This window comes from Osmerus mordax, chromosome 26 (assembly GCF_038355195.1).
Source record: "Osmerus mordax isolate fOsmMor3 chromosome 26, fOsmMor3.pri, whole genome shotgun sequence".
Classification (NCBI taxonomy): domain Eukaryota; kingdom Metazoa; phylum Chordata; class Actinopteri; order Osmeriformes; family Osmeridae; genus Osmerus; species Osmerus mordax.
In genome coordinates, this window is record NC_090075.1 from 6,552,819 (window position 1) to 6,575,223 (window position 22,405).

Below are 22,405 nucleotides of genomic sequence, written 5' to 3' on the forward strand. Positions count from 1 at the left end.
TCTAATAGTTTTAACATAAACAATTGAATGTGACTCAGAGGTGATGTTGTTGTAGGATGACCACCCCTCCCCCTTTACGTTGTAGCCTACCGCACAGCATTTTCACCAATTCTCCTGCACGTCGCATATTGAGAAAATGTCCCGCATTTCATCAATCTGTTGGTTTTTATTTATCATATTAAGAAAACATACATGGGTTATTTTGCCTTTTTAAGAAAGCATTTTATTTATTCTTTTTGCAGCGTAGTTTTTCACTTTTTAACAGCGCTTCGTCAGAAGTAGGCTACAAATACAACAGCCGTTTTCTAAAATCCTATCCAATGGTTGAAAATAAAGGTAAACACGGTCACTATGGGTTTGTGAGTTGTGACGACTGTCAATCAAAATGTGGAGCGGTGATTCGTTCCATGTGTTCCATGTCAGAAAACAAATGGATAATTCGGATAATTTAAATTAAAAAAGGCGGCATAATGGCAACAAAAAAAGAAAAAATGTTCTTTTAGTAAAGACTGCCTAGGACATACCTGGGTGAGGCCGATAGAAGGGTTAGGGTTAGTTGGACTTGGTCAGAACTGTTTCAAAAATAGTTATCTGCATGATGCCTGCTGCCTTTGGGCTCAGGGATGTTGAATTTAAATGACATGTAAAATTAAGACATGTTATGTTACATTGTGATGTAATGGTGTTTTTTAGAAGATAACAAAGCATAATACAAATGTTTTTATGAAGTTAGATAGACATTAGCTATATAACAGTTTCAGGTTATGTTTTAGTGTTGGTAACATTTCCCACATTGTCCCACACAAACTTAATAATCGTCCCACTATTGGTGACCACCATCAAACAAATCAATACAGATTCTGTATAAGAACTTCTGATACATGCTGCATACAGACCGGAAATACTTATGAGGAGCGTTGAGGAAGTTGACTGAAACCGGAAAACACTCGTCTTTTTCCGTTTTGTGACGTGTATACAAACCCGGTTCGATGGCAGTGAGGAACATCTAGTTAGGTAGCATCTGTGGATGCTACGTTACGGCTTTAACTGTAACCAGCAAGCTATTATTATCAATTATATATAATCAAATAATTTTTCACCGTCACATACTCTACGTAAGCCGAAGATGTCAGCAAGCGCGGTTTATGTGTTGGACCTCAAAGGCAAGGTATGAGAGCGCAGAGGCAGACTCATGTCATCATGTTAGCATTATAATTAGTGTATAGTGTAAAGCTAGCGTGCTATGATAAATATGATAACATGACAAGACTTGTTACGCACCATGGATGATTCTCTGTCATTCAGAGAGTTCATTAAACGTCAATGTTAGACGGCCGTAGCACCTTCCAGCTGTTGGTTCGGTGCTGTTGTTGAAGAGGAGGTTTTAAGCCCTTTCTGTGTGGTTGCCTGGAGAACTGAAACTGAATGAATGAATCTGAATCAGTCGTATTCAGCTGTAGATTCACATGTTCCAGCCGGGGCAATTCGTCTTGTCTTACATGATGATGACGACGTTTGAAAAATAGCCTACCTCAATATATTTCTGCCGTGTGCCGTCTATTAAGAATGCTGTCAAAAGTTACGAGTTGATAATGACCCTTGGGTTGTAAGCTGAAAGACCAAGAGTATAGGAGATGAAAGAGGGAGAAATGGATGCAAACAGAAAGTTGCACCTAGTAAGACATCTCAACAGGTTTCATGGAACAGAACACAACAGAAGATCCTATTCCTCTTGTCTGATGTCCTGCAGGTGCTGATCTGCCGTAACTACCGCGGGGACGTGGACATGTCCGAGATCGAGCACTTCATGCCCATCCTCATGGACAAGGAGGAGGAGGGCAACCTGTCACCCATCCTGGCTCACGGAGGGGTGCGCTTCCTGTGGATCAAACACAACAACCTCTACCGTATCCCTCCGCCTATCTGGGACTAGTTGATGCCCCTCTTTGCAGCACAAGCTGTAGTTGCATAGTCAAGGAGGTTGTACTTCTGCTTGTAGAAGGAAATAGTGTATTGATGGGTGTGTCACGCGTGATGTTGTAAGACTTTGCTTTGCAAAGGCCAGGTTGACAATCAAAAGGGTCTAACGACATTCTTGCAAGTAATGTACGTGCCTCAACGGTCAAGGACGTTGTACGTCTGCTGGTAGAAGAAAATAATGTTGCTTACTATTTGTTAAAGATTCCGTTGTGTTTACTCTGTGTCAACAGTTATGTTGTAAGACTTTGCTTTGCAAAGAAATAGGCCAGGTTACGACATTCTCGCAAGTTCCTCTACTACAGGGCAAGGAAGAAGAGTTATACCAACCCCTGAGGCCTAAATGCGCCCGCAGGCCAATTTTAGCATCTCTTCTGAGGTCGACTGACGTCTGCCCAGTTGTACATGCGTTCCAGCCACCTTAACTCCGATTCCATCAGTCGTAGCGACGTCGAAGAAGAACGCCTGCGTCTCCCTGGTCTTCTCCTTCCTCTACAAGATCATCCAGGTGGGCTCTCGTTCCATTCTTTCCTTCCTCTCGTGCTTTTTTCTCTCTCTCTCTCTCTCTCTCAGGCCTTTCGAGGCCGCACGTTCCGAGTCGTTGCATTCCTTTTCAAAGTTGCAATAGCTCGATATCACGCAGGCCTTAAACTGAGACGTTTCTTGTCTCCGCAGGTGTTCTCCGAGTACTTTAAGGAGCTGGAGGAGGAGAGCATCCGAGATAACTTTGTTATCATCTACGAGCTGATGGACGAGCTGATGGACTTTGGCTACCCCCAGACCACTGACAGCAAGATCCTACAAGAGTAAACATTCCTCATCAACCCGTTAGCCTAGCTTGGTTCAAAACCACAGTTTTTAAGTCTCCATACTTCTTTTAACCCTTGTGTTCTCTTCGGGTCGTTCTGACCCATCAGTCATTGTGACCCACCGTCGTATTGCGACAACTTTACCGCATACAAAAACAAAGTGAAGCATTTTCTTTTAACCGTCGGTCTGTCTCATACCCCCCACATTGCGAAGGTTAAAAGAAAATAATTTTTATTTGTTTTTGTATTGGGTAAAATTGGGTAAACACAACGATGGTTCGTTATGAACCTTTGGGTCATGTGACACGAAGGCAGCACAAGGGTTAAGATGTAACACAATTGAAGTTGTGAATGAATCCGGACGGCTTTTCGCGAGCCCCTGAGGTGAACTGTGATGTGTGGGTGCTCAGGTACATCACCCAGGAGGGACACAAGCTGGACACGGGCGCCCCACGCCCGCCCGCCACCGTCACCAACGCCGTGTCCTGGAGGTCTGAGGGGATCAAGTACAGGAAGAACGAGGTCTTCCTCGACGTCATCGAGTCTGTAAACCTGCTGGTGAGGCGCCCCATGCATCGTTTTCAACCTTTCTCTTTCCTTCCGTCTTTCCTTCCTTCCTTCTGTCTTTCCTTCCTTCCTTCCGTCTTTCCTTCCTTCCTCCTTACTGTTTTTCTTTCTTCCATCCATCCTTCCACTTGTCCTCCTTTTATTCTAATCTGATCTGATGTGGTGCCCTAAGCATAGGTTTGAAAACAAATCCGGGCTATCTGAAAGGGAGGAAGACATGGAGAGATAGCCTCTGTGTCAGGACTGCCTGGTGGGCCAACAAACGTTCAGTTCCACCTCTCCCCGTTCCACCCCTCCCCGTTCCTCCCCTCCCCGTTCCTCCCCCCTCTGCTCCCAGGTCAGTGCCAACGGGAACGTGCTGTGCAGTGAGATCGTGGGTTCCATCAAGATGCGAGTGTTCCTCTCCGGCATGCCAGAGCTGCGCCTGGGCCTCAACGACAAGGTTCTGTTTGACAACACAGGAAGTGAGTTCCCCCCGCTCGCTCCTCTGTCCTGCGTCCTCTCTCGCCCCCTTCTCAAAGCGTTTAGGTCACGGGTGGAAGTGTCGACGCAAACTTTTTTTTACTTTCGTCTCTGGGAAGACGCAAAGGCACCGTAAAGAGGGAGATACGGAGGGGGGGGAAATGAAACTCTCTCTGTCGGTCTGTCTCTGTCTCTCTTGTCATGCTCCCTCTCCTCTCCCCCCCCGCTTCCAGGAGGGAAGAGCAAGTCCGTGGAGCTGGAGGACGTGAAGTTCCACCAGTGCGTGCGTCTGTCCCGCTTCGAGAACGACCGCACCATCTCCTTCATCCCCCCCGACGGGGAGTTTGAGCTCATGTCCTACCGCCTCAACACGCACGTACGGGGACACGCCACTTGGCTGCTTTCGCGCCCTCTCCCTCCGGCGCCGTAGACGCGTGTTGAACTCTCTCTCCCTCTCTCTCTCCTTCTCTCTCCCCAGGTGAAGCCTCTAATCTGGATAGAGTCAGTGATAGAGAAGCACTCTCACAGCCGGATCGAGTACATGATCAAGGTGAACTGCTGCCGATGCCACTGCTGTTGATGCTAATACTGTCGATTGGCTAATGTTATTCCTGTTAGCACTGCTGCTGTTAATGATAATGCTGCTAGTACTACTTCTTGCATAAGGTCGATTTTGATTGGTCCTTGTTGCCTGTCTTCCTGTTATCTCTTTTTTCCATCCATGTTGGTCTCAATGTCCCTCCCCCCCTCCCCCAGGCTAAGAGTCAGTTTAAGAGGAGGTCGACAGCAAACAACGTAGAGATCCACATTCCAGTCCCCACGGACGCCGACTCCCCCAAGTTCAAGACCACCGTGGGCAGTGTCAAGTGGATCCCGGAGAACAGCGAGGTCGTCTGGTCCATCAAGTCATTCCCGGTGAGCACACACACACACCCACACACACACGTGTAGAAACACATATTGTAGTCAATTTGCTAAAGTCTGAGACCACGTTGAACATTTAATGTGGGTCGTCAGGTTTTGCACACACTTGTGGAGTCCATGCGAGCTGTCAGTAAAGCAGTAAAGGGGGACATGCCAAATATAAAGATATTCCAAAATCTATGTATATATTTAAAAGATTCAACTCTTCACTCAAATAGTTCAGCTGACACTTCTATTTCCGTTAAATTGTACTTAAAAAAAAACAAATTCAACAAATGCAAAATAGAAGTCTTTGACTCGTGCTCTCAGACTTTGGGAACTTACTATATATACACGCAGTTGAAAACACACACAGCCGCGGCCTCCTAACCCTTCCTGTTTCGGGTGTCTCCCAGGGGGGTAAGGAGTACCTGATGAGGGCCCACTTCGGCCTGCCCAGCGTGGAGGCGGAGGACAAGGAGGGCAAGCCGCCCATCAGCGTCAAGTTCGAGATCCCCTACTTCACCACCTCCGGCATCCAGGTGAGCCTCCCACGCCCTCAGTACCTCCTCCGGCCTGCAGGGGTCCCCGCAGGGCCACCGTCGCTCGCGCCGGCCACAGGGTGGCGCCGTTGCAGCGCAGAGGGGATGGAGGGGTACGAGGACAGAGTCGGCGCTGCCTCGAGCACTCCCTGGTCCCTGGTTGGACGTCGGACCCCGGAGGCCAAGTGGATCGAAAAAGCAGTTTCCAAAGTATTTCCGAAAGAGATGTGTCCTCTGACAGTACGAACATAGTTGGAGCTGTTTGCAGGGACTTTTATACCTTTTATTTATCCGGACTAGTCAGGTATGGAGAAATGTGCTCTGAACAGATTTAGTGTGTAGTATTTCCTGGTAGGAGGATGGACATGCTGCCTCTCCAGCTACAGGATCAGCTGGAGAGGACTCGTCCATGCAGGAGAACATATACTTCTTATCAGATTGCGTCGTGGTCGTGGGGGCCAAGTCCACCTCACTCCTTCCTCCAGCGCCCCAGGAAACCCTCCGACCCCCTGGGGCCGTCCAATCGGCTCGCAGGCCCGCCTCGAGGGGAAACGAGATCATCGGCCAGAGAATCAGAGGAAAGCCTTCTCATTGGCTGGAGGGGGAGGAGGTGGGGGGGGGGGGGGGGAGGGTCACTCACTTCGCCTCTTTGTTTCCCAATTTCCTGGTGAGGGAGAAAGGGCAGTCGTACCTCTCTCACAGCCTCCCTCCGGCAAACCACCGCGGGGAACCCATCCATCACAATTTCCCCGAAATATAAACAGATGAAGTGCGCTTGATTTATGTCACCAGAACGTCCACTTGTGGGACCGTCCCGCTGTTTCACTCTGCCGGGTGGACTAAATCAAGCTCGCGTCCGCTCCTCCGGCAGTGCGCCGTCGAGGCGCTTTTGCTCCAGGTGCGCGGCGAGAGGACTCGGCGCCGCGAGACGCAACGTTACACCGCCGGGCCGCGGGGCTCCGAGCAGGACCTGCTGAGCTCAGCGGTCCAGAGTGCGAGGAGTGCTGAGGGAGTCTTTTAGCTCAGCCCGGGATACACATTCATTTGAGGTTGTTTAGGGACCGCGGGGTTTGAGCAAGTCAATAAAACAGGAGAGAGAGAGGGCGAGAATTCACCGCCGTCGTGTCGGGCTCCGCCGCTGACGATAGGACGGTACGGTGGGGCTCGGCTGTGGCGGTATCCGTTCACGTGTGTGTGTGTGTGTGTGTGAGCAAGCGGGCCTGCATTCGCCGCGGCCGTATCTGCGTGGCCCGTCACCACCCGAGGTCTTGCCTGGTTCTGAACCTCCGCCGAGAGCAACAGCCACAAAGAGCCCCAGCGCAACACACGGGCTGCGAGCGCCTGTCCTACAAACCCCTTCCCCCGCTCCTCCCCCTCGCCCCTTTCATCATCGCTACACTTTCATTCAACCTTAATCCAACCAGGCAGGACCATTTGAGGTTCAACCCCCTCCCCCCCATACCCCCCCTCCCCCGGCCCCCAGCCCACCCCCTCCTGCCACGCTCCCCGCCCGCAGCCCTCAGCCCCCCTCCTGGCACCTGAAAGAGCGTGTCGCGAAGCCACAGCTCCCCCAGAATAGCTTCCCTCAGGGGGAGATCAATGCAGGCCCCATCAGAGGGATGCTACTATTAGCCCGTGGAAGCTACTATTTAGGGGTCCTGATGAGGAGCTGCTCTGTGGGCCAGGCCTAACCCCAAGGACGCTTTGCTGGTGTTCTGCCCCTCTGGAACAGAGCAGAGGAGACCACAGGGGAGCCCCCCAGCCCCCCCCCCCCAGTACCACACACACACACACACACATACGCACGTACACATACACACACCACACGCCACAACACCACAGAGGAGCTCTGGTAGCACTGAGGGAACATTTAGCCATCCTGGAGTTATTACAGGGAGCGCGCCATTTAGCTTCAGCTAAGTGTGTGTGTGCGTGTGGGTCTCTGCCTGTCTTTGAGTTAACGTGTGCCAGCGTGTCAGGCTTAGTGTGGGGACTCTTCCTTCTTTCTGTCTCTCTCTCTCGCTCTCTCTCTCTCTCGCTCTCTCGCTCTCTCTCTCTCCGCTCTCTCTTTTGTCTATCTCTCTCTGTCTCTCTCTCCCTCTCTCTCTCTCTCGCTCGCTCGCTCTCTCTCTCTCTCCGCTCTCTCTCTCTCTCCGCTCTCTCTTTTGTCTATCTCTCTCTGTCTCCCTCTCTCTCTCCCTCTCTTCCCCTCCTCCCTCCTCTCTCCCCCTCCGCTCTCTCTTTTGTCTCTCTCTCTCTCTCTGTCTCTCTCTCTCTGGTCTGTGTCTCTTCCTCGTGACAAGGCACCACATACGGGAAGACGTCCTTAACCACATCATCAGCTTGTAAATGACACAGTGTGGTGTATGAGAGGCCTCCACGGAGCCTTCCCCCCCCCCCCCAAGTGCCAGCTCACCCAGGCACATATGCCTTAACCCCCCCCCTCCCCCCACATCCTAGGCAGAAAGGGAAGTTTACCATCAGGTCGGTTTCAAGCAGTGTTTGTGTGCGTGTGTTCTGCCTAGGTTTTTATAGCCTGTTGATGGTAGAGGGAGAAGCCACATCAGGACTCCTCCCCCCCCCCCCACACCCTCCCCCTCTGGGGATAATTACACCCAGGTCCCCCCCTTCCCAAACCATCTCAGACAGAGTGGCGTGTCCCATCGCAGGGGTCTAGGAGATGTGCTGATCACTGGCAACAACCACCAGAGATGAACCCTTGGCCAACTGACACGAGCCATAACTCGACGCTCTGACAGTGACTGACTGACACGACTACGCTCTGACAGTGACTGACTGACACGACTACACTCTGACAGCGACTGACTGACACGACTACGCTCTGACAGCGACTGACTGACACGACTACGCTCTGACAGCGACTGACTGACACGACTACACTCTGACAGCGACTGACTGACACGACTACGCTCTGACAGCGACTGACTGACACGACTACGCTCTGACAGCGACTGACTGACACGACTACGCTCTGACAGCGACTGACTGACACGACTACGCTCTGACAGCGACTGACTGACACGACTACGCTCTGACAGCGACTAGGTCTACAGGCAGGCACCGACCATGTCAGTTCTGCAATCGGTTTCCCGTCGCATAAGGTAAAACCAACTAAGAACGAGATCTTTTAACCCTCGTGTTATCTTCGAGTCATTTTCTTTTAATCATCGGGCTGTTTCACACCACCCACAACGCGAAGGTTCAAAGAAAATACTTTTTTGTTTGTTTTTGTATTGGGTAAAGTTGTCGCAGCAAAACGATGGGTCGTTGTGACCCGAAGGTAGCACAAGGGTTGACAACATTAGAATGATGGTAGAATGTTCTGTGTTCTCACTCCAGAACATTCTACGGTTCTACTGGCTCTCATTTGGATTTATCTTGTATGATTGGGAGCTTATTGTAGAAGTTTCATGGTTATTTTTTTCATCTGTTTGATCCAAATGCTTTGTAAAGGACGACCTGTCTAAGATTGAGAGATAGCGAAAATACATTTATGCACTTTGGTCATTGATTCTTAAAAATTGCCTTTATTTATCCATGTTGATAGCGGCAGATCATTTTAATCGGCCTCTTCATCGAATAATAAATCATGCTCCCTGTCCGAAATAATTCGAAACGATCAGCGGTTAGGTCGTTGGCGAATGTCTTGTCGACTCCGGGGTATTGAAAGAGCTTTGACTTGAGAGAGCAGTGATGTTGAGATGAGACAGTTGGTGACAGGTGGATTATGGCAGGTCAGCTATCCACCCTAACCTGGGTTACAAAGAGAATGACCAAAGACCTCGATCCAAATCAACTGGATGGGATTCCTGTGTGTCTGGCAGGCTGCGTTCTGTCCCAGTTGTCAGGTTCTGTCAGCTGGCCTGCGGTGGATCAGCGTGGACGTGACGAGGTGCGTCCGGGCTCTTCCAGGTTTGAGAGATTCATTGATCGGAAAAGAGCGAGAGAGAGAATTTTTTTTTAATCGTAGACGAGACATCTTGTATTCGGCCGAACCGATAAGGTCCCACACATTCGGATTCTTGAAGTTGGAAAATAATTCGAGACCGGGACTTCTCCCTTCCCACAATCCCCACCCCCTCCCTTCTCCCCCCTCCCCCCTGCTGTCTAGACTCCCCATTCCGAGGTCAGAAACCCCCCCCCACACGCAACCCAGCCCACGTAAATATTCTGCGCGCATCGGAAAAACGAAGGACGGCATCTCACCTCCCATCGATCGCGCCGACCTGGGGAACCCTAAATCACAGCTCCCCCCCCCCCCCCCCCTGCCTGTGCACTCCCGCCGTGACGCCTGAGGTAACTGCCCTGCGCGTCCTGTCCCGAGCACAGCACCGCTCCGACGGCCCACTTGACAGATGACCCTACCCCCGAGGAAGGGCCGAAGCTCGCTTATCCCTCCGGTTGGCCTTTTTTTGTTGTTGCGCCAGCGGCCCTTTTTGATTGGTGGAGGAATGCGGCCTGTAGATTTCCCCTCCCCGAGGCCTGTCCCCGGTTAGCGATATCGTCGGGGGTGTATGCGTTGGGCTGCTGTGAGTGTCCTGATGGATGACTGACCTCACTGACACCGGGGCTAACACCTGACTCGGTCGGAAGTCTTCGTCAGTGGGGATGGGAGGAAGTAACGCTGCGGTTCGGTCGTTTTATTTGGGGTGAATATTTGAGTCGTGTAACCAGGTTCTTTTGAAAACGCTTTGCGCTCCGTACACAGTCCAATCGCGGCCTGTGTTCGTTGCATCCGGTCCAATCGCGGCCTGGTTTCCGTCGCGCCCGGTCCAATCGCAGCCAATGTTTCTTCATTATAAACTGGAGGAGATGGATGTCTCCCTGATGCACCCCCGACTCTCCTCCCCAGACCTGAAGACCACCTTCCCCATGTGGCTATGATCAAGACTCCATATTTATGTGCTGATATCTGGGCTGTGAGCGCACAGGCCCATTCACACCATGTCAGGCGTCGAAGCCTCTGGAACTTTCTCCCTCGGTTATTACAAACTGTCTTATCTAGATCTAAGATTTAGGGCAGGTCTCTCTTTCTCTCTCTCTCTCTCTCTCTCTCTCTCTCTCTGCTTTGCACTCATCTTCTCTGTGTCTTTCTCTCATTGTGTGTCTTTCTCTCTTCCATTTCCCCCCCCCCCCTGGCTTCATCTCCCGCCCTCCCTCCCTTCCCCAAACCTCAAGGTGTTTCTCATTTAAAGTCAGCAAGTCAGTCCAATAACCGCTCGCTGTCAGTTTGTTTTATGAGAAGAATATGAAGCTGAAATCTCCTGATAAGATCTGCAAAGAAACACACACACACGTATTTCCAGAGTGACTGACTGTCTTCGGTTGTAATTGACGACAGTTTAATGATGTTTGGAATTGGAGCGGGGGAGGTCAGTGTGGTTGACTTTATTTGTTTTCTGCTTACTCACAGTCTTCTCTCTCTTATTCTCTCAGTCTCTTTTATATATACATTTTCCTCTCTCTCTCTCTCCCCCTCCCTCTCTCTCTCTCTCTCTCTCTCTCTCTCTCTCTCTCTCTCTCCCCCCTCTCCCTCCCTCTCATTCTCTTCGTGTAGTAGAGACCTGTTGCGTCAACCGCGCGAGAAATGATGCAACGCGCGTCCGAGCCTGTGGGCCGCTCCTGTGCCCTCGGTGGAGTGTGTGAGACGTGGTGTCGCTCGCTGCGATTTCCCAACGGCCTCGCCGGTGCCAGTTCCTCTATCAGGAGTATTAATATCAACTAACTGCTTCTGTACACCATCTCCCTGTCCTGAGCGTGAGAAATGTGATCGCGGTACACACGATCAAAAACTGTCTGACAGCGTTTTCCTGTGTGCTTATTTGAGTGTGTGTGTGTGTGTGGGAGGGGGGGGGGGGGTGGATCAAAGGCAGGTGTTCAGTGTACGGGCGAAGCCTTTCGAAATAGCGTCGCAAGTCTATCTGACACGCGTCGTCACTTTGCCGTCGCGCTGTGACCCCGTGCATGTCGTCGTGCGAGTGTGGAGGCCAAGTCGGCGCGTTGCGCAAGGACGTTGTTGAATGCTGTGGTCGTCCCAACCACGCAGTCTGTCTCTGTGGCCTAACCGTCCTTGGAGGAAGACTCTGTTTGGGGGTGTTGCCCAATCGCTTGTTTTGGGATTCACTGTGTTCCGTTTCACACAACGACAAGTAAACACGGCCTTCTTCTTCCCTCTCTCTGCCTCCCCAGGTGCGTTACCTGAAGATCATTGAGAAGAGTGGCTACCAAGCCCTGCCCTGGGTCAGGTATATCACACAGAACGGAGGTAAGGAGACACACACACACACACACACACAGACGCATGCACGCACAAGAAAGGGAGGTTCAGGAAGTCTTTGTCCACCCTTTTTCTGCAGTCTCTCTCTCTCTCACTCTTTTTCTATTCCTCTCTCTTTATTTTCCTCTCTCTTGCTCTTTTATTACTTGATCTTTCTAGCCTTTTCCCTCACGTTTGCCCACCAATCGTCAGATCTGTGACGTTTAACAGGAAGAGAGGTTGCCAGGTTCTCCTGGTCCTCTTGAACAGAGGAAGAGAGGTTGCCAGGTTCTGCAGGTCCTCTTGAACAGAGGAAGAGAGGTTGCCAGGTTCTCCAGGTCCTCATGAACAGAGGAAGGGAGGTTGCCAGGTTCTCCAGGTCCTCATGAACACATTATCTCCACAGCTGCCCAGACAGGCCCCTCCCACTCCTCCATCTGATTGGCAGGAAGGAAGCTGTCAATAGCGTTGTTCTTGGCCGCCGCCACCAGCTAGCTATCGCAGAATCACATGTTCAGAGACGTACATGTGCACACACACACACACACCCTGTCCTGTCTTTGCAGAGTCAGACCCTGCTAACATATTAATGGTGGTCCGTATCAGCGGGAGGAAACCATCCATTTCCCAAGCCTGCCTCGTGACGGGCTTTTTGGTACGGTGATACGTAGAGGAAGGGGCCGGGGCTGCAGTACAGTGTGTGTGTGTGTGTGTTGTTACCGTGTGTGTGTGTATTGATGTGTGTGTGTGGGTGTTGTTACCGTGTGTGTGTGTATTGATGTGTGTGTGTGTGTTGTTACCGTGTGTGTGTGTATTGATGTGTGTGTGTGTGTGTTGGTGCGTGTCTTGGCCAAGTCTGGTAGGCGCCTTTGTTTCTGTCACTGTGACTCCATGTTGCAGACGGCGTAGGACAAGACACAACTCAACAGAAGCCTTTAGGAGTGTAGACTCAACAGGATCACCGCTGACATGATGAAGTTCCTATCTGGGGCTTTAGTTCATAATATGCGGAGCTGACAACAGGACTGCTGGCCCTGTTCTCGAATGTAAGGGCTATATTTTGAGCAGAAAGTAACATTTTTTGTGACAGCTGGAATCCCAGAGTTGGACAGCTTCATCTTGGCTGTAGCGTGGATGTGTGTGAGAGTGTGTGAGAGTGTGTGAGAGTGTGTGAGAGTGTGTGAGAGTGTGTGTGTGAGAGTGTGTGAGAGTGTGTGAGAGTGTGTGAGAGTGTGTGAGAGTGTGTGAGAGCGTGTGAGCGAGAGCATGTGTGTTTCGACAGACCAGATCCACCCGTCGGGGTCTGCGGGGGCCGGCGGAGGCTCCGTGTGACCCAGGCTGGATGAGTTAGGAGCCACTCTGCAGCCCCGACACCCCCACTGGCTCCAGCACCAAACCCCCCCAGAACACATCTGAGGAACCAGAACCAAACAACAGAGGAGGGAAGACAGGGCCCGTAGCTCTCAGGGGATGGAGGGATGGAGGGAGAGAACACACGGAGCCCAGAGGAGGGGGAAGGGAAGGCTGCCCAAGGAGGGAGAGAGAGACGAGAGGGGAGGAGAGGAGGGAGAGATGAGAAGAGAAGAGAGGGGGAGAGATGAGAGAGAGATGAGGAGAGAGAGAGAGGAGAGAGAGAGAGATGAGAGAGAGGGAGAGAGAGAGAGAGAGAGATGAGGAGAGAGAGAGGGAGGCGTTTGCTCCTTGCCAGAGAGTGTGACCCCTCCTGTATGAGGGTCGGGGGATGACGAATGTAAGCGTCCCGCTGGGATCCCACGTGCACGCCCCTGCTCTTAAATGTTTATGTTACCTTGTGCCTCTGGGACAGCTGCCAGAGAGCTCGGCCCAGGAATGATTTAGGAATGTGGAGTAGGGGAATTCTGGGCCTGTTGAAAAACGCAGTCTCTCTTTCCCTCCGTTTATCTCTCTCTCTCTTTTATGACTTGATCTCTCTATCTTTTTCAGAACTCTCACTCTACTCTCGATCTTTTTCCCCTTCCCCTTCCTCTCTTTTCCCCCTCTGTCGTTTGCTCTCTACCTCTCTCTTTGCCTTTCTCTCTCTCTCGCTCTCTCCCCCTCTCTCTCTCTAAACTGTGCTGATAAGATGTAATAAAACAAACATGAGCCTGTCTGCTAGACTACTTATGTCCAGTGCATTTTATATGGAACACACCAGGCTTGTAACAGCAGGTTTATCTCTGTGTACATAACAACAGTCACATCTATCACTAGATCCATCACAGCAGATACATATCCTATATATAACACTTTACTACCATGTTAAAGACGATTATGGTTCAGTTCATCATCGGGTAACATTCACCTTTGTATCTCAGCTACATGAATCTATTTACCCTGCCGTTCTTTCGATTCGATAACTCTGAAGCTGCTCGTTTCTGATTTACGCTTGTTTGTGTTCTGAGAAACGGTCAGTGTGTGCGTGCCCGTAGCGTCAGCAGTGTTGAGGAATGCAGCGTCCTAGCCCGAGAATGCCCTTCTCCCCGTCGACCCGAGGTGTCAGCTGGAGCGGGGTGGGACATACGAGCCTCGGCTGTCACTCGCCACCCACTGTTCGATGCTGGCAGGTGATGTCAGATGGAAGGTTGCGGAAACGCCAGCAGCTTCCAGTGTTGAAAGTACCAGCCTGCTGTAGAGCTGTAAAGTGATGACTCGCCCCCTCGCAAACTGTTGCTGCTCCTCTCCTCACTTGTGGTGCAGTTGCTCCTCTCCACTCCATTTTGGGGGTCTTTCCCCCCCCCCCTATATCTCCATGACCCCCCAAACCCAAATTCAACCGTTTGAAGGTGAGGAAGTACCTCAGTTTGCTTTTTTTTATAAAACATATATCGGTTTCTCTGACCAGGAGAAGCTGACCAGGGGAAGTGTCCTCTCTTTCTGTGTTGGTCAAACTGATCCCAGTTCAGTTCTCTCGCGTCCTGCCGTCATTCGAAACATCGAAAGACGAAGCCGTGAGAATTGATACGTTTCATATCACCCTGAGAGAGGTGCAGTGTTTTTATTCATTGAGGATGTAGGTCATAGTTGAGAGAAGGACTGTGGATATGAAAGGCCCAAACAGGCCTGTGGTTGGCTGGAGCTGAACTGATGGCTGATTGGATGAGCCGTTTAGGATTAACTGCTGCTGGTCCTGATGGGCAGGTATGTTGTGATGTGAAGAGAATGTTGTGTGTGTGCTTGTCCTGGTGACCCCACCCCTAATGACTACATCCTTAAACTGACAGGACTTTGTTGTTGACCAGGGAGATGGTCCAGGAATGTGTGTGTTGGTGTGTGTGTTTGGTGAGGTAAAGTATTGAGTCAGCAAAGCCACTCACGACTAGTCCTGTCGTTATTCTGTGTTTGGTACTTGTGTGATTTGTGTGTGTGTGCATTAAAGGGGGGGTGGGGGGGTGCACAAGGCCAAATTAAAGACCTGCCATACGGGAACAGCAAAGGCTATCAATTACCCCAGCCCTCATCCCCCAGCCCTCATCTCCCAGCCCTCATCTCCCAGCCCTCACCCCCCACCCCTCACTCCCCTCACCAGAGTCTTGTCCCGGTGACTCGAGCTGCCTCGTACCCCCACCCCTCCCCCACCCCCCCTTTAATGTTCCCCTGCTCCAAAGCCAGAAAGGAAACCAGGCAGTGTTTGATGGTGGAGAGGGCCGTCATTTGGAGGGGGGTAAGGCAGGGGGGGGGGGGGGGGGGCAGAAGATTTAGAGACCCATTGTCTCGCTTGTGGCGTGTGCACGATTGAAGTCACTCACATTGGTCACAGTCTGTGTGATGAGCGAATGATAGGAGGGCCTGTGAAGCCCCTGGAGTTTGTGGAAATTGGTTTGAAAAAGGACTTGGTGTTATGTAGACATTATTTTATTAGGATGTGCTGTAAAACTATTTTGACATTGTTTTAAAAGGTCTATAAATGTTCAGGTTTATTCTCAACCCCCAAAAAGGTTTCAGACAATTTCCTGCTTTTCAGAAACTAGAGCCACAGAAGACATAAACATGTTTTGGGTATGTGTGCGTGCCTGTGCAATGTGTGCGTGCGTGTGTGTGTGTGTGTGGCGCGCATTCCCGTGTGTACGTACGTGCGGTAAGACCTTGTGGCGTCTGTGTTGAACGCTTCATAACTCCTGAATTTGGCAAATCATTTCTCTCTCGACCACAGTCGAATGTTAAACGAATTACAAAATATGTCGTACGATTCAACCCACTGAACAACACCAGTCGGCCCGGCTCGCTGTTGTTTCCAAGTGCCCCCCCCACCCCCCACTATCCCCTAGCAACTGCAAGAAAAAACAAAAAATCCCCCAGTCGAAGGCCTTGCACTTAATTCCTTTTAAAGCAGATATGATTCGAGACAAATGGGATCCAGATAGTTTTGGCCTCGGGAGGCAAACTCTCCCCGGGCCTGGTCCTGCACACGGCCCTCTGTCTCCATAGCGCAGGCCGGCGTTGCTGTGTTACCGTTAGAGGAACGCCGGGTACTCCGGGACAGAAGACGTCCTCCTGGAAGGGGGGGGGGGGGGGGTCCCGAACATGGGCCCGCGCACGCCACGCGCTCACCACACGCTCCGGGGCTTCCTCTCGCATGCGCACGCACGTGTTTGTGTGTCTGGATCGCGCGTGCGTGTTACGGTACGGGGAGAGAGAGAGAGAGTGCGGATGTCACGCTCACCTCTCGTCCAAACCGCGGAGATTCCAGAGCAGATAAGCAGACAGGAGTTGGCGCGGACCAGGAAACCAGAGCCGGTCCAGCTGGGAGCTTCCTGTGCTCGCAGCTCATGGACGTCCGTGGTTTATTTACCAGCGGCCACGCCAAGCATAGCAGCAGAGGAACTCGGCTCCTCCGCTGAACACAAACACCTCATCTGGGGCTTGAGGGACGCAGAGGGCTGGAAACACAGCCCTCGGTTAGGGTGTGTGTGTGTGTGTGTGTGTGTGAGATAACATGGATGCGTATTGCGCTGGGTGTAGAGGTGGGGCGAAGGTGGAATCAACCAGGCTGGTGTTCTCTCTCTACCACGTGTCCGCCAACATTGGCCACTCTGTAACCACAAGAGAACGCAGCATCCATAGTCTGACAGTCTGTTGTGCATGCACTAAATACTGGTCTCTCTCTCTCTCAGACTACCAGTTGAGGACTCAGTAGCGACTGGTCTTCAGTTGCAGTTGGATGGACCAGTCTGCCATGGATGGATGGACAGACGGACTCAGTCGAAAGGAAAGATGGATGGGTGGGTGGGTGGGTGGGTGGGTGGTTGGATGGGTGAGCCTGGTCCTGGATGTACCTCTGAAAGATGAACTGCTATAACTCCTATGTCATGTGAGCATCAATTCATTTGTTGAAACCTCTTGGGTCCGGTGCCATATTGTGGTCTTGTATGGTCGCCGTCAAATGCAGTGACTAACTGTACGGTATGCTGAAGAATAGTCAGAAGTAGGTCAGTTGCAAACTATTAAATCCAGTTGTAGATAATGAACTCCGCTTAACCGCTCCTGACCTGTTTTAGCAGCAGCCTCTTACAAACAGGTCAGTCATAGTGCTGAGAGATGGAAGTGTGTGACCACATGAAAGAAGGCAATGTGAATTTAGATGTGGCGTAGCTCATTGGTCTGTCGTTCTGTTTTGCCCCGGCGACAACCTGGTCATCAGTCGGTTTTGCGGGCCTAACACACAGCAGTGAAACAGTTAGTTAGCACTGTGAAGTGGCTGGTGAAAAGACACACAGGTCATTTGTTCAGTTTTTCATTGCAAAGACACACACGTGTGGAATGTCATGAGACGTATGTATTTCATGTTGATTGTTTTGCAATGTTGCATTTTTAACGTCTGTATTTGATTTCATGCCTATATCTCTTTGTGCCAGACTTGTGTCAAGTCTTTTCCGATTGTTTGCTTTCGTCTGACGTAGCCAAATTGGCACCATTTGAACATTGGCCCATTTGGAAACTGCTTTACAAGTTACACTGTGCCAAGCGAGTTCAATCAAGCCTGGCTGATGCATTTGATTGTTTTTTAATTAGCATTTGACCCAGGGCAGTCTCCTCTCCTCCCATTGGTCTGAGGGAGACCATGTGACTTCCTGCTGAAACATTTAATGCAACCGTTAACTAATACACAGATGGACATTTGTAACCGATATTGTACTCTTGCAGTACTCAAACTCAGTGTTTACCGTAAAACTGGAACTTAGGTCCACAACCAGGACTCAGTCATAGAGTCACTTATCTAGCCCAAACAAAGATGAACGCACTGAAGAAACTGTATTGTCCAGCTTTCCACCACATAGTTATCAAACAAAGAGGTGATTGTCCCTGTCACAGTTCATTGTCTGTGTCGCAGTGTGGGGCACAGGTGTGTCTGTGTCGCAGTGTTATTCTGAATCTGTTGGACGTGAACCATATCTGCTGTATGAAATCAAACACCAATTAAAGTCGTTTTATGAGAACAAGCTGTTTTCCCGTTTTGTTGATTTGACCGGCACCTCTTCCTTCCTCACTCCCTGTACCACGGAGTCTCTACGGCGTGTACACGTTCTCCCTGATGTGCTCTGGAGTTCGAAGAGCTGAAGTTCTTATATAAGTTTTGTTTGCAAACAACTTGTCCTTGTGTGTCTGCCAGTGTATAGAATGTGTACTGTACTAGAGGTACTGGTTGCTTCCTGTGTGTGTGCCAGAGATGAAGCTCAGAATAGATCTACAAACAAGAGGTCTGACTGGTGTTCCCTGGAACCAGGAAGTGCCAAGCTATTTCCCCCTTCAGACAGCACGTCAACACACGTCAACACACACACACACACTCTTCACACACACTCTTTCTTTACCAACGGCACGCACATCTTTTATGTCTTTCTCCGCCATAGGTCACAGACACACACGCTCACTCTGCCAAAGGTTGCAGACACAGAAAACCCTCTCAGACACACAACCCTCTAATCCTGTCTCTGTGAGCGGGGGAGGTGGGGGTGAGGAAGGGGGATGAGGAGGGGGGGGGGGAAGCGGGGGAGGGTGAATCGAGGGTGACTTCCCTGGACAGGGGTCAGTCAGTCTACTCTTCAAGGCTATTTTAACACCAGGGGTTCTGTGTGAACACAGTAGGACCATCACATCCTGAGCCACACACACACACACACCATGAGCAGCGTTTGGGAAAGCCAGCTCTGGAATGCGGTGACCAGGAAGTGACTCAAAGAAAGGAAGGGGACCCACGCTGGTCACCGTAAGGAGCGACTGGCTCACATAGGTCTCCCCTCACACACACACGCACACACACGTACACACTCAGATGGGACAGGCCTATTCCAGGGCCGGCATTGTATTCAGGCGTTCCTGTATTAGACCAGGTCTCAGCCTTGATCGCCATCATTGTATGCTTCTGCGGTTCACTGTGGGATCCGAACCCGCCTCAAGGTCTCTTATTCTGGGGTCGGGACCACACTCCACCTGCTGCTGGGGAGCGTAAACAAACCCTGTTTCCACCCAGGCTGCATCAGGGGAATGGTGTATTGTTCTACTGGATCGATTGCTTTAAGGCCACTGCCATGACACTGAGAATACAACGTGAGAGCCCAACGGAGGATTTGCGAGAGAGCAACAGCGCGACACACCACAGAAAGGGGAGAGACCAAAAGAGAGCGGGAAGGAGGGGCGAGAGAGCTGGGGAGGAGGTCAAAAGCGAGAGATAGGCGCCACTTGGGGGAAAGGAGAGCGGCGCAGACAGATCCTGTCGGGACAATAGGAGAGCAATTAAAAGAGACGGATGCATCCTAGTATTGACACGGGGACCAACAGATAAGACGGACGCTCCGTTCAAGAAGAACCGACGGGTCTTTAGAAGTTACAGTGGGCGGAGAGGGGTCCGAGGACAACTTTGCTCTTAACTAAGGGGAATCCAATAAAACGAGCTGCCCAATGGACTACAGAGAGATGCCCGGTCTCTGGTCTCTGTAGTCCGACACTTTGTGTTCATGAGAAGTTCTGAAGGGAAGTGAGGATTGCACGGGCATGTGGATCGACCGTTCCGAAATCAGCGAGGCCACACAGATGTTTAACGACCCACTCCGATGGTGTAAACTAACCCCACAATGCAGCATAAAACTATTTTTGTGACCCTTTTGGGATTCTGCCATTAAAAAGAAGGAGGAGGAGGAGTGTTTTTTGGCCTTTCCCCATCCATATGCCAAACATCTGACTCATACAGTATAATAGACCATTTATTAAATGCCATGCAACATATTTATGGATTCGCCCTTATCTTTATGTCCCCAAATAGCTAGCGCCGGTTATCAAGCTAGCAACTGCTGCTGATTGTTTGGGTCCCGTTGAAGAAACCTCGTCACCATCTTAATGTTTCACTATGTTATCAGGCCACTGAAGGTCTCCCTTGTAGCGTGCTTCTTTGTTTTCGGAGGGCCCTTCCCTTTTCCTGGCCTCAAGCTTTCTTTTCTGAGTGGATAGCAAACAAGTCACTTTGATCCGCTGGGTGTGTGTGTGTGTGTACGTCTACTGTGTGCCTGTATGCGTGTGCCACTGCTTGTCTTTGCGTCCGTCTAGGCTCGTGTCCGCGCTTGTGTGTTCGTGTGTGTGTGTGTGTGTGTGTGTGTGTAGACTGTAGGTGTGCACGTGTGCATGTACAACTGTGTGGATGTGGCCTGTGTGGCGTCAAGCCCCTCCTTTCTAGTGATCTCCAGTAAACTACAGTGAACCACCATGAACTACAGTGGACTAGCGTGGTAAAAGCGCCAATGAAACGGGGTTAATGGTTGACCCCATGTTATGGTGGTGCGTTGTTGACTTGCGATCGGCTGTTTCGTAACCCAACGAGAACCCTTATCCCGTCTGTAGCAGGGGTCAGTGGGACTGACCTGACAGCGGACAGATGGTGGGGGTGGGGGGGCACGCTCACCGTATCTCAAATATCCACACACCGAGCAAGGATCGGGGTAACCCCAGATCTTTCATCCCGGTTCTAGAAACGTCCTCAGTGTGAGCGCCTTTATCGTTTTGCCTTCGCCTTCCACAGTAGGAGGACACGGGGAGAAAGGCCAGGATTACGGTGCCACCTCACCCTGCTCCCCCCCCCCCCCCCCCCCCCCCCCCAAGCCTAGATATTGTCACCGTGACTGGACTGTTAAGTCTGGAACCAGGTAACAGAGCAGACGGGCCCTGATATGCGTCATGGCCCGTCTGCTCTGCTATCGCACACCCTTTACGACCTTATCTGAGTGAGGCAGATGCCGGCCGCACCTGCACCCACACACCTGCACCCACACACCTGGGCGTGTGGGGGCGTGGCCGGGAAAGGGGAGGAGGAGGAGGTAGGCTGGTCACGGGGAGGAGCTAAGTTTCCACGCGACGGCGTCTGTGCATGCGTCACACACACTCTTTCGTGAGCGGACACGCGCTGGCGTACTACCCCCCCTCACACACGCACACACACACACACACACTCTCTCTCATTTGCATGCATGCACTCACTGAGAGCAGGAAGTGGATCCGAGTGATGACATGATGTCACATCGAGTCTCAAAGTACTGAATGACACGGGAGTCGTGATTCTGATGACGGTGGAGCATGTCACCGCCCACGCGCGTGTGGCTTATCTATCACATCGGATTCCGATTCTGATTCTGACACGGTGATCTACTGGTCTTCTGTGATAAAAAAAAAAAAAAACATTCTCCTTTTTACGACTGCGTGTCATGCTGAATCGTTCAGAACAGCTGTGATTTTGAGTGACTAAGCTGTTTCGAATTGATCGGATCTGAGTCGTAAGTCCGATTTTTTCCCCACTTCTAGTCACCAGGGAACATGGAACTCTGTCAGGTAGGACCTGCTGACATGGCTGTCTGGATAGAGGTTGTCACAACCAGGGCTTGTGTGATGTGTTGTCCAGCCGTCCAGTGGCAAATCCTCATCCTCTCTGATTGTGAAGGAACTCCTCTTTAGTGGTAGATGTTTGTATGAGGAGGGACAGTGGTTTGAAACCCTCTTGCTACATTAGCCCTATTAACTTTCCATGTGAGAAGCAATGTCCAGTACCAGTTCTTGACGATAGGGGGTGCTGTAACCCACTACCTCAACCTGACAACACACACAGCTGAGCTGTAACACAACGGAACATGTAAATCAATCTTAGAAATGCCTTTTAAAATGCGTTCTGAAGTGTATGATGTGGATTGATTCGAGGGAACTTTCCAGAATGTTAAGAGTCTTTGTCGTGAAGACACACTGTTCTCTTCACAGGTCAAACTGAGTGTTTGAGGTTTGGTTGTAAGATTGAGAGGGACCACTTGAAACGGCGAGGGATTCTCAGAGGAAAGCATGCTGTCAGATTGGTAGTTGATGAAAAGGTCAATGGCAGGTCGGAACCTTGTCTGTTCTACTTCCACGTCAGCCAGAGAAACTGGGCCTGTTCTGTTGAAAACCACACATAACCTCATTTGACTCGACAGAGGTCTACAAGTTACACGCCGATGATTCCTATGAGAATTCTTTCTGAAAATACGTATTTCACGACCTACGCTCACCAACCATTGTTTCTGTGTACGTGTGCGATGAACGTTGCACAGAACTCACACAATCAGACTTGCTGGTCCTTGCCTGGTGGAATGTTTATCAGTTCTATTAAGATCTCATCACACTCGCACTGCCACAGGGGGTATCAACTGACAATGGCCCTCCTTGCTTGTTCTGTCATTAAACCCGCATCGCTCCAGATCGGAGCTGGCAGCCTCTCTCTCAGGTCCACATCAATCAACGCAGAGCAAACCTTCGAGCCAGCCTCCAGTCCTGGCTGGCAGGATAATGAGGAAAACAACACGGCCGTGGTCCAATCACGGCTAAGCCCCGCTGGATTATGGGAT

The 22,405-nt window shown here is 50.9% G+C and overlaps 1 protein-coding gene across 1 annotated transcript; it reads left to right on the forward strand.

Annotated features, from left to right (window-relative positions):
- The first annotated feature begins 998 nt into the window (after positions 1 to 998).
- Positions 999 to 17,992, forward strand: LOC136935930 (AP-1 complex subunit mu-1). Its single transcript, XM_067229634.1, has 12 exons — positions 999 to 1,168; positions 1,751 to 1,907; positions 2,418 to 2,485; positions 2,653 to 2,783; positions 3,197 to 3,344; positions 3,691 to 3,817; positions 4,049 to 4,191; positions 4,294 to 4,365; positions 4,572 to 4,730; positions 5,135 to 5,260; positions 11,471 to 11,546; positions 16,667 to 17,992. The coding sequence occupies exons 1-12, from the start codon at positions 1,127 to 1,129 to the stop codon at positions 16,687 to 16,689; spliced, it is 1,272 nt and encodes a 423-aa protein (XP_067085735.1). The 5' UTR covers positions 999 to 1,126; the 3' UTR covers positions 16,690 to 17,992.
- The last annotated feature ends 4,413 nt before the right edge of the window (positions 17,993 to 22,405 follow it).

Excerpts from the sequence above, each read along its gene's own strand:
- LOC136935930 (XM_067229634.1), top strand. The coding sequence starts at position 1,127 with ATGTCAGCAAGCGCGGTTTATGTGTTGGACCTCAAAGGCAAG. Across the intron at positions 1,908-2,417 it reads CAAACACAACAACCTCTACC|TCGTAGCGACGTCGAAGAAG; the intron begins GTATCCCTCCGC and ends CGATTCCATCAG. Across the intron at positions 3,345-3,690 it reads TCGAGTCTGTAAACCTGCTG|GTCAGTGCCAACGGGAACGT; the intron begins GTGAGGCGCCCC and ends CTCTGCTCCCAG.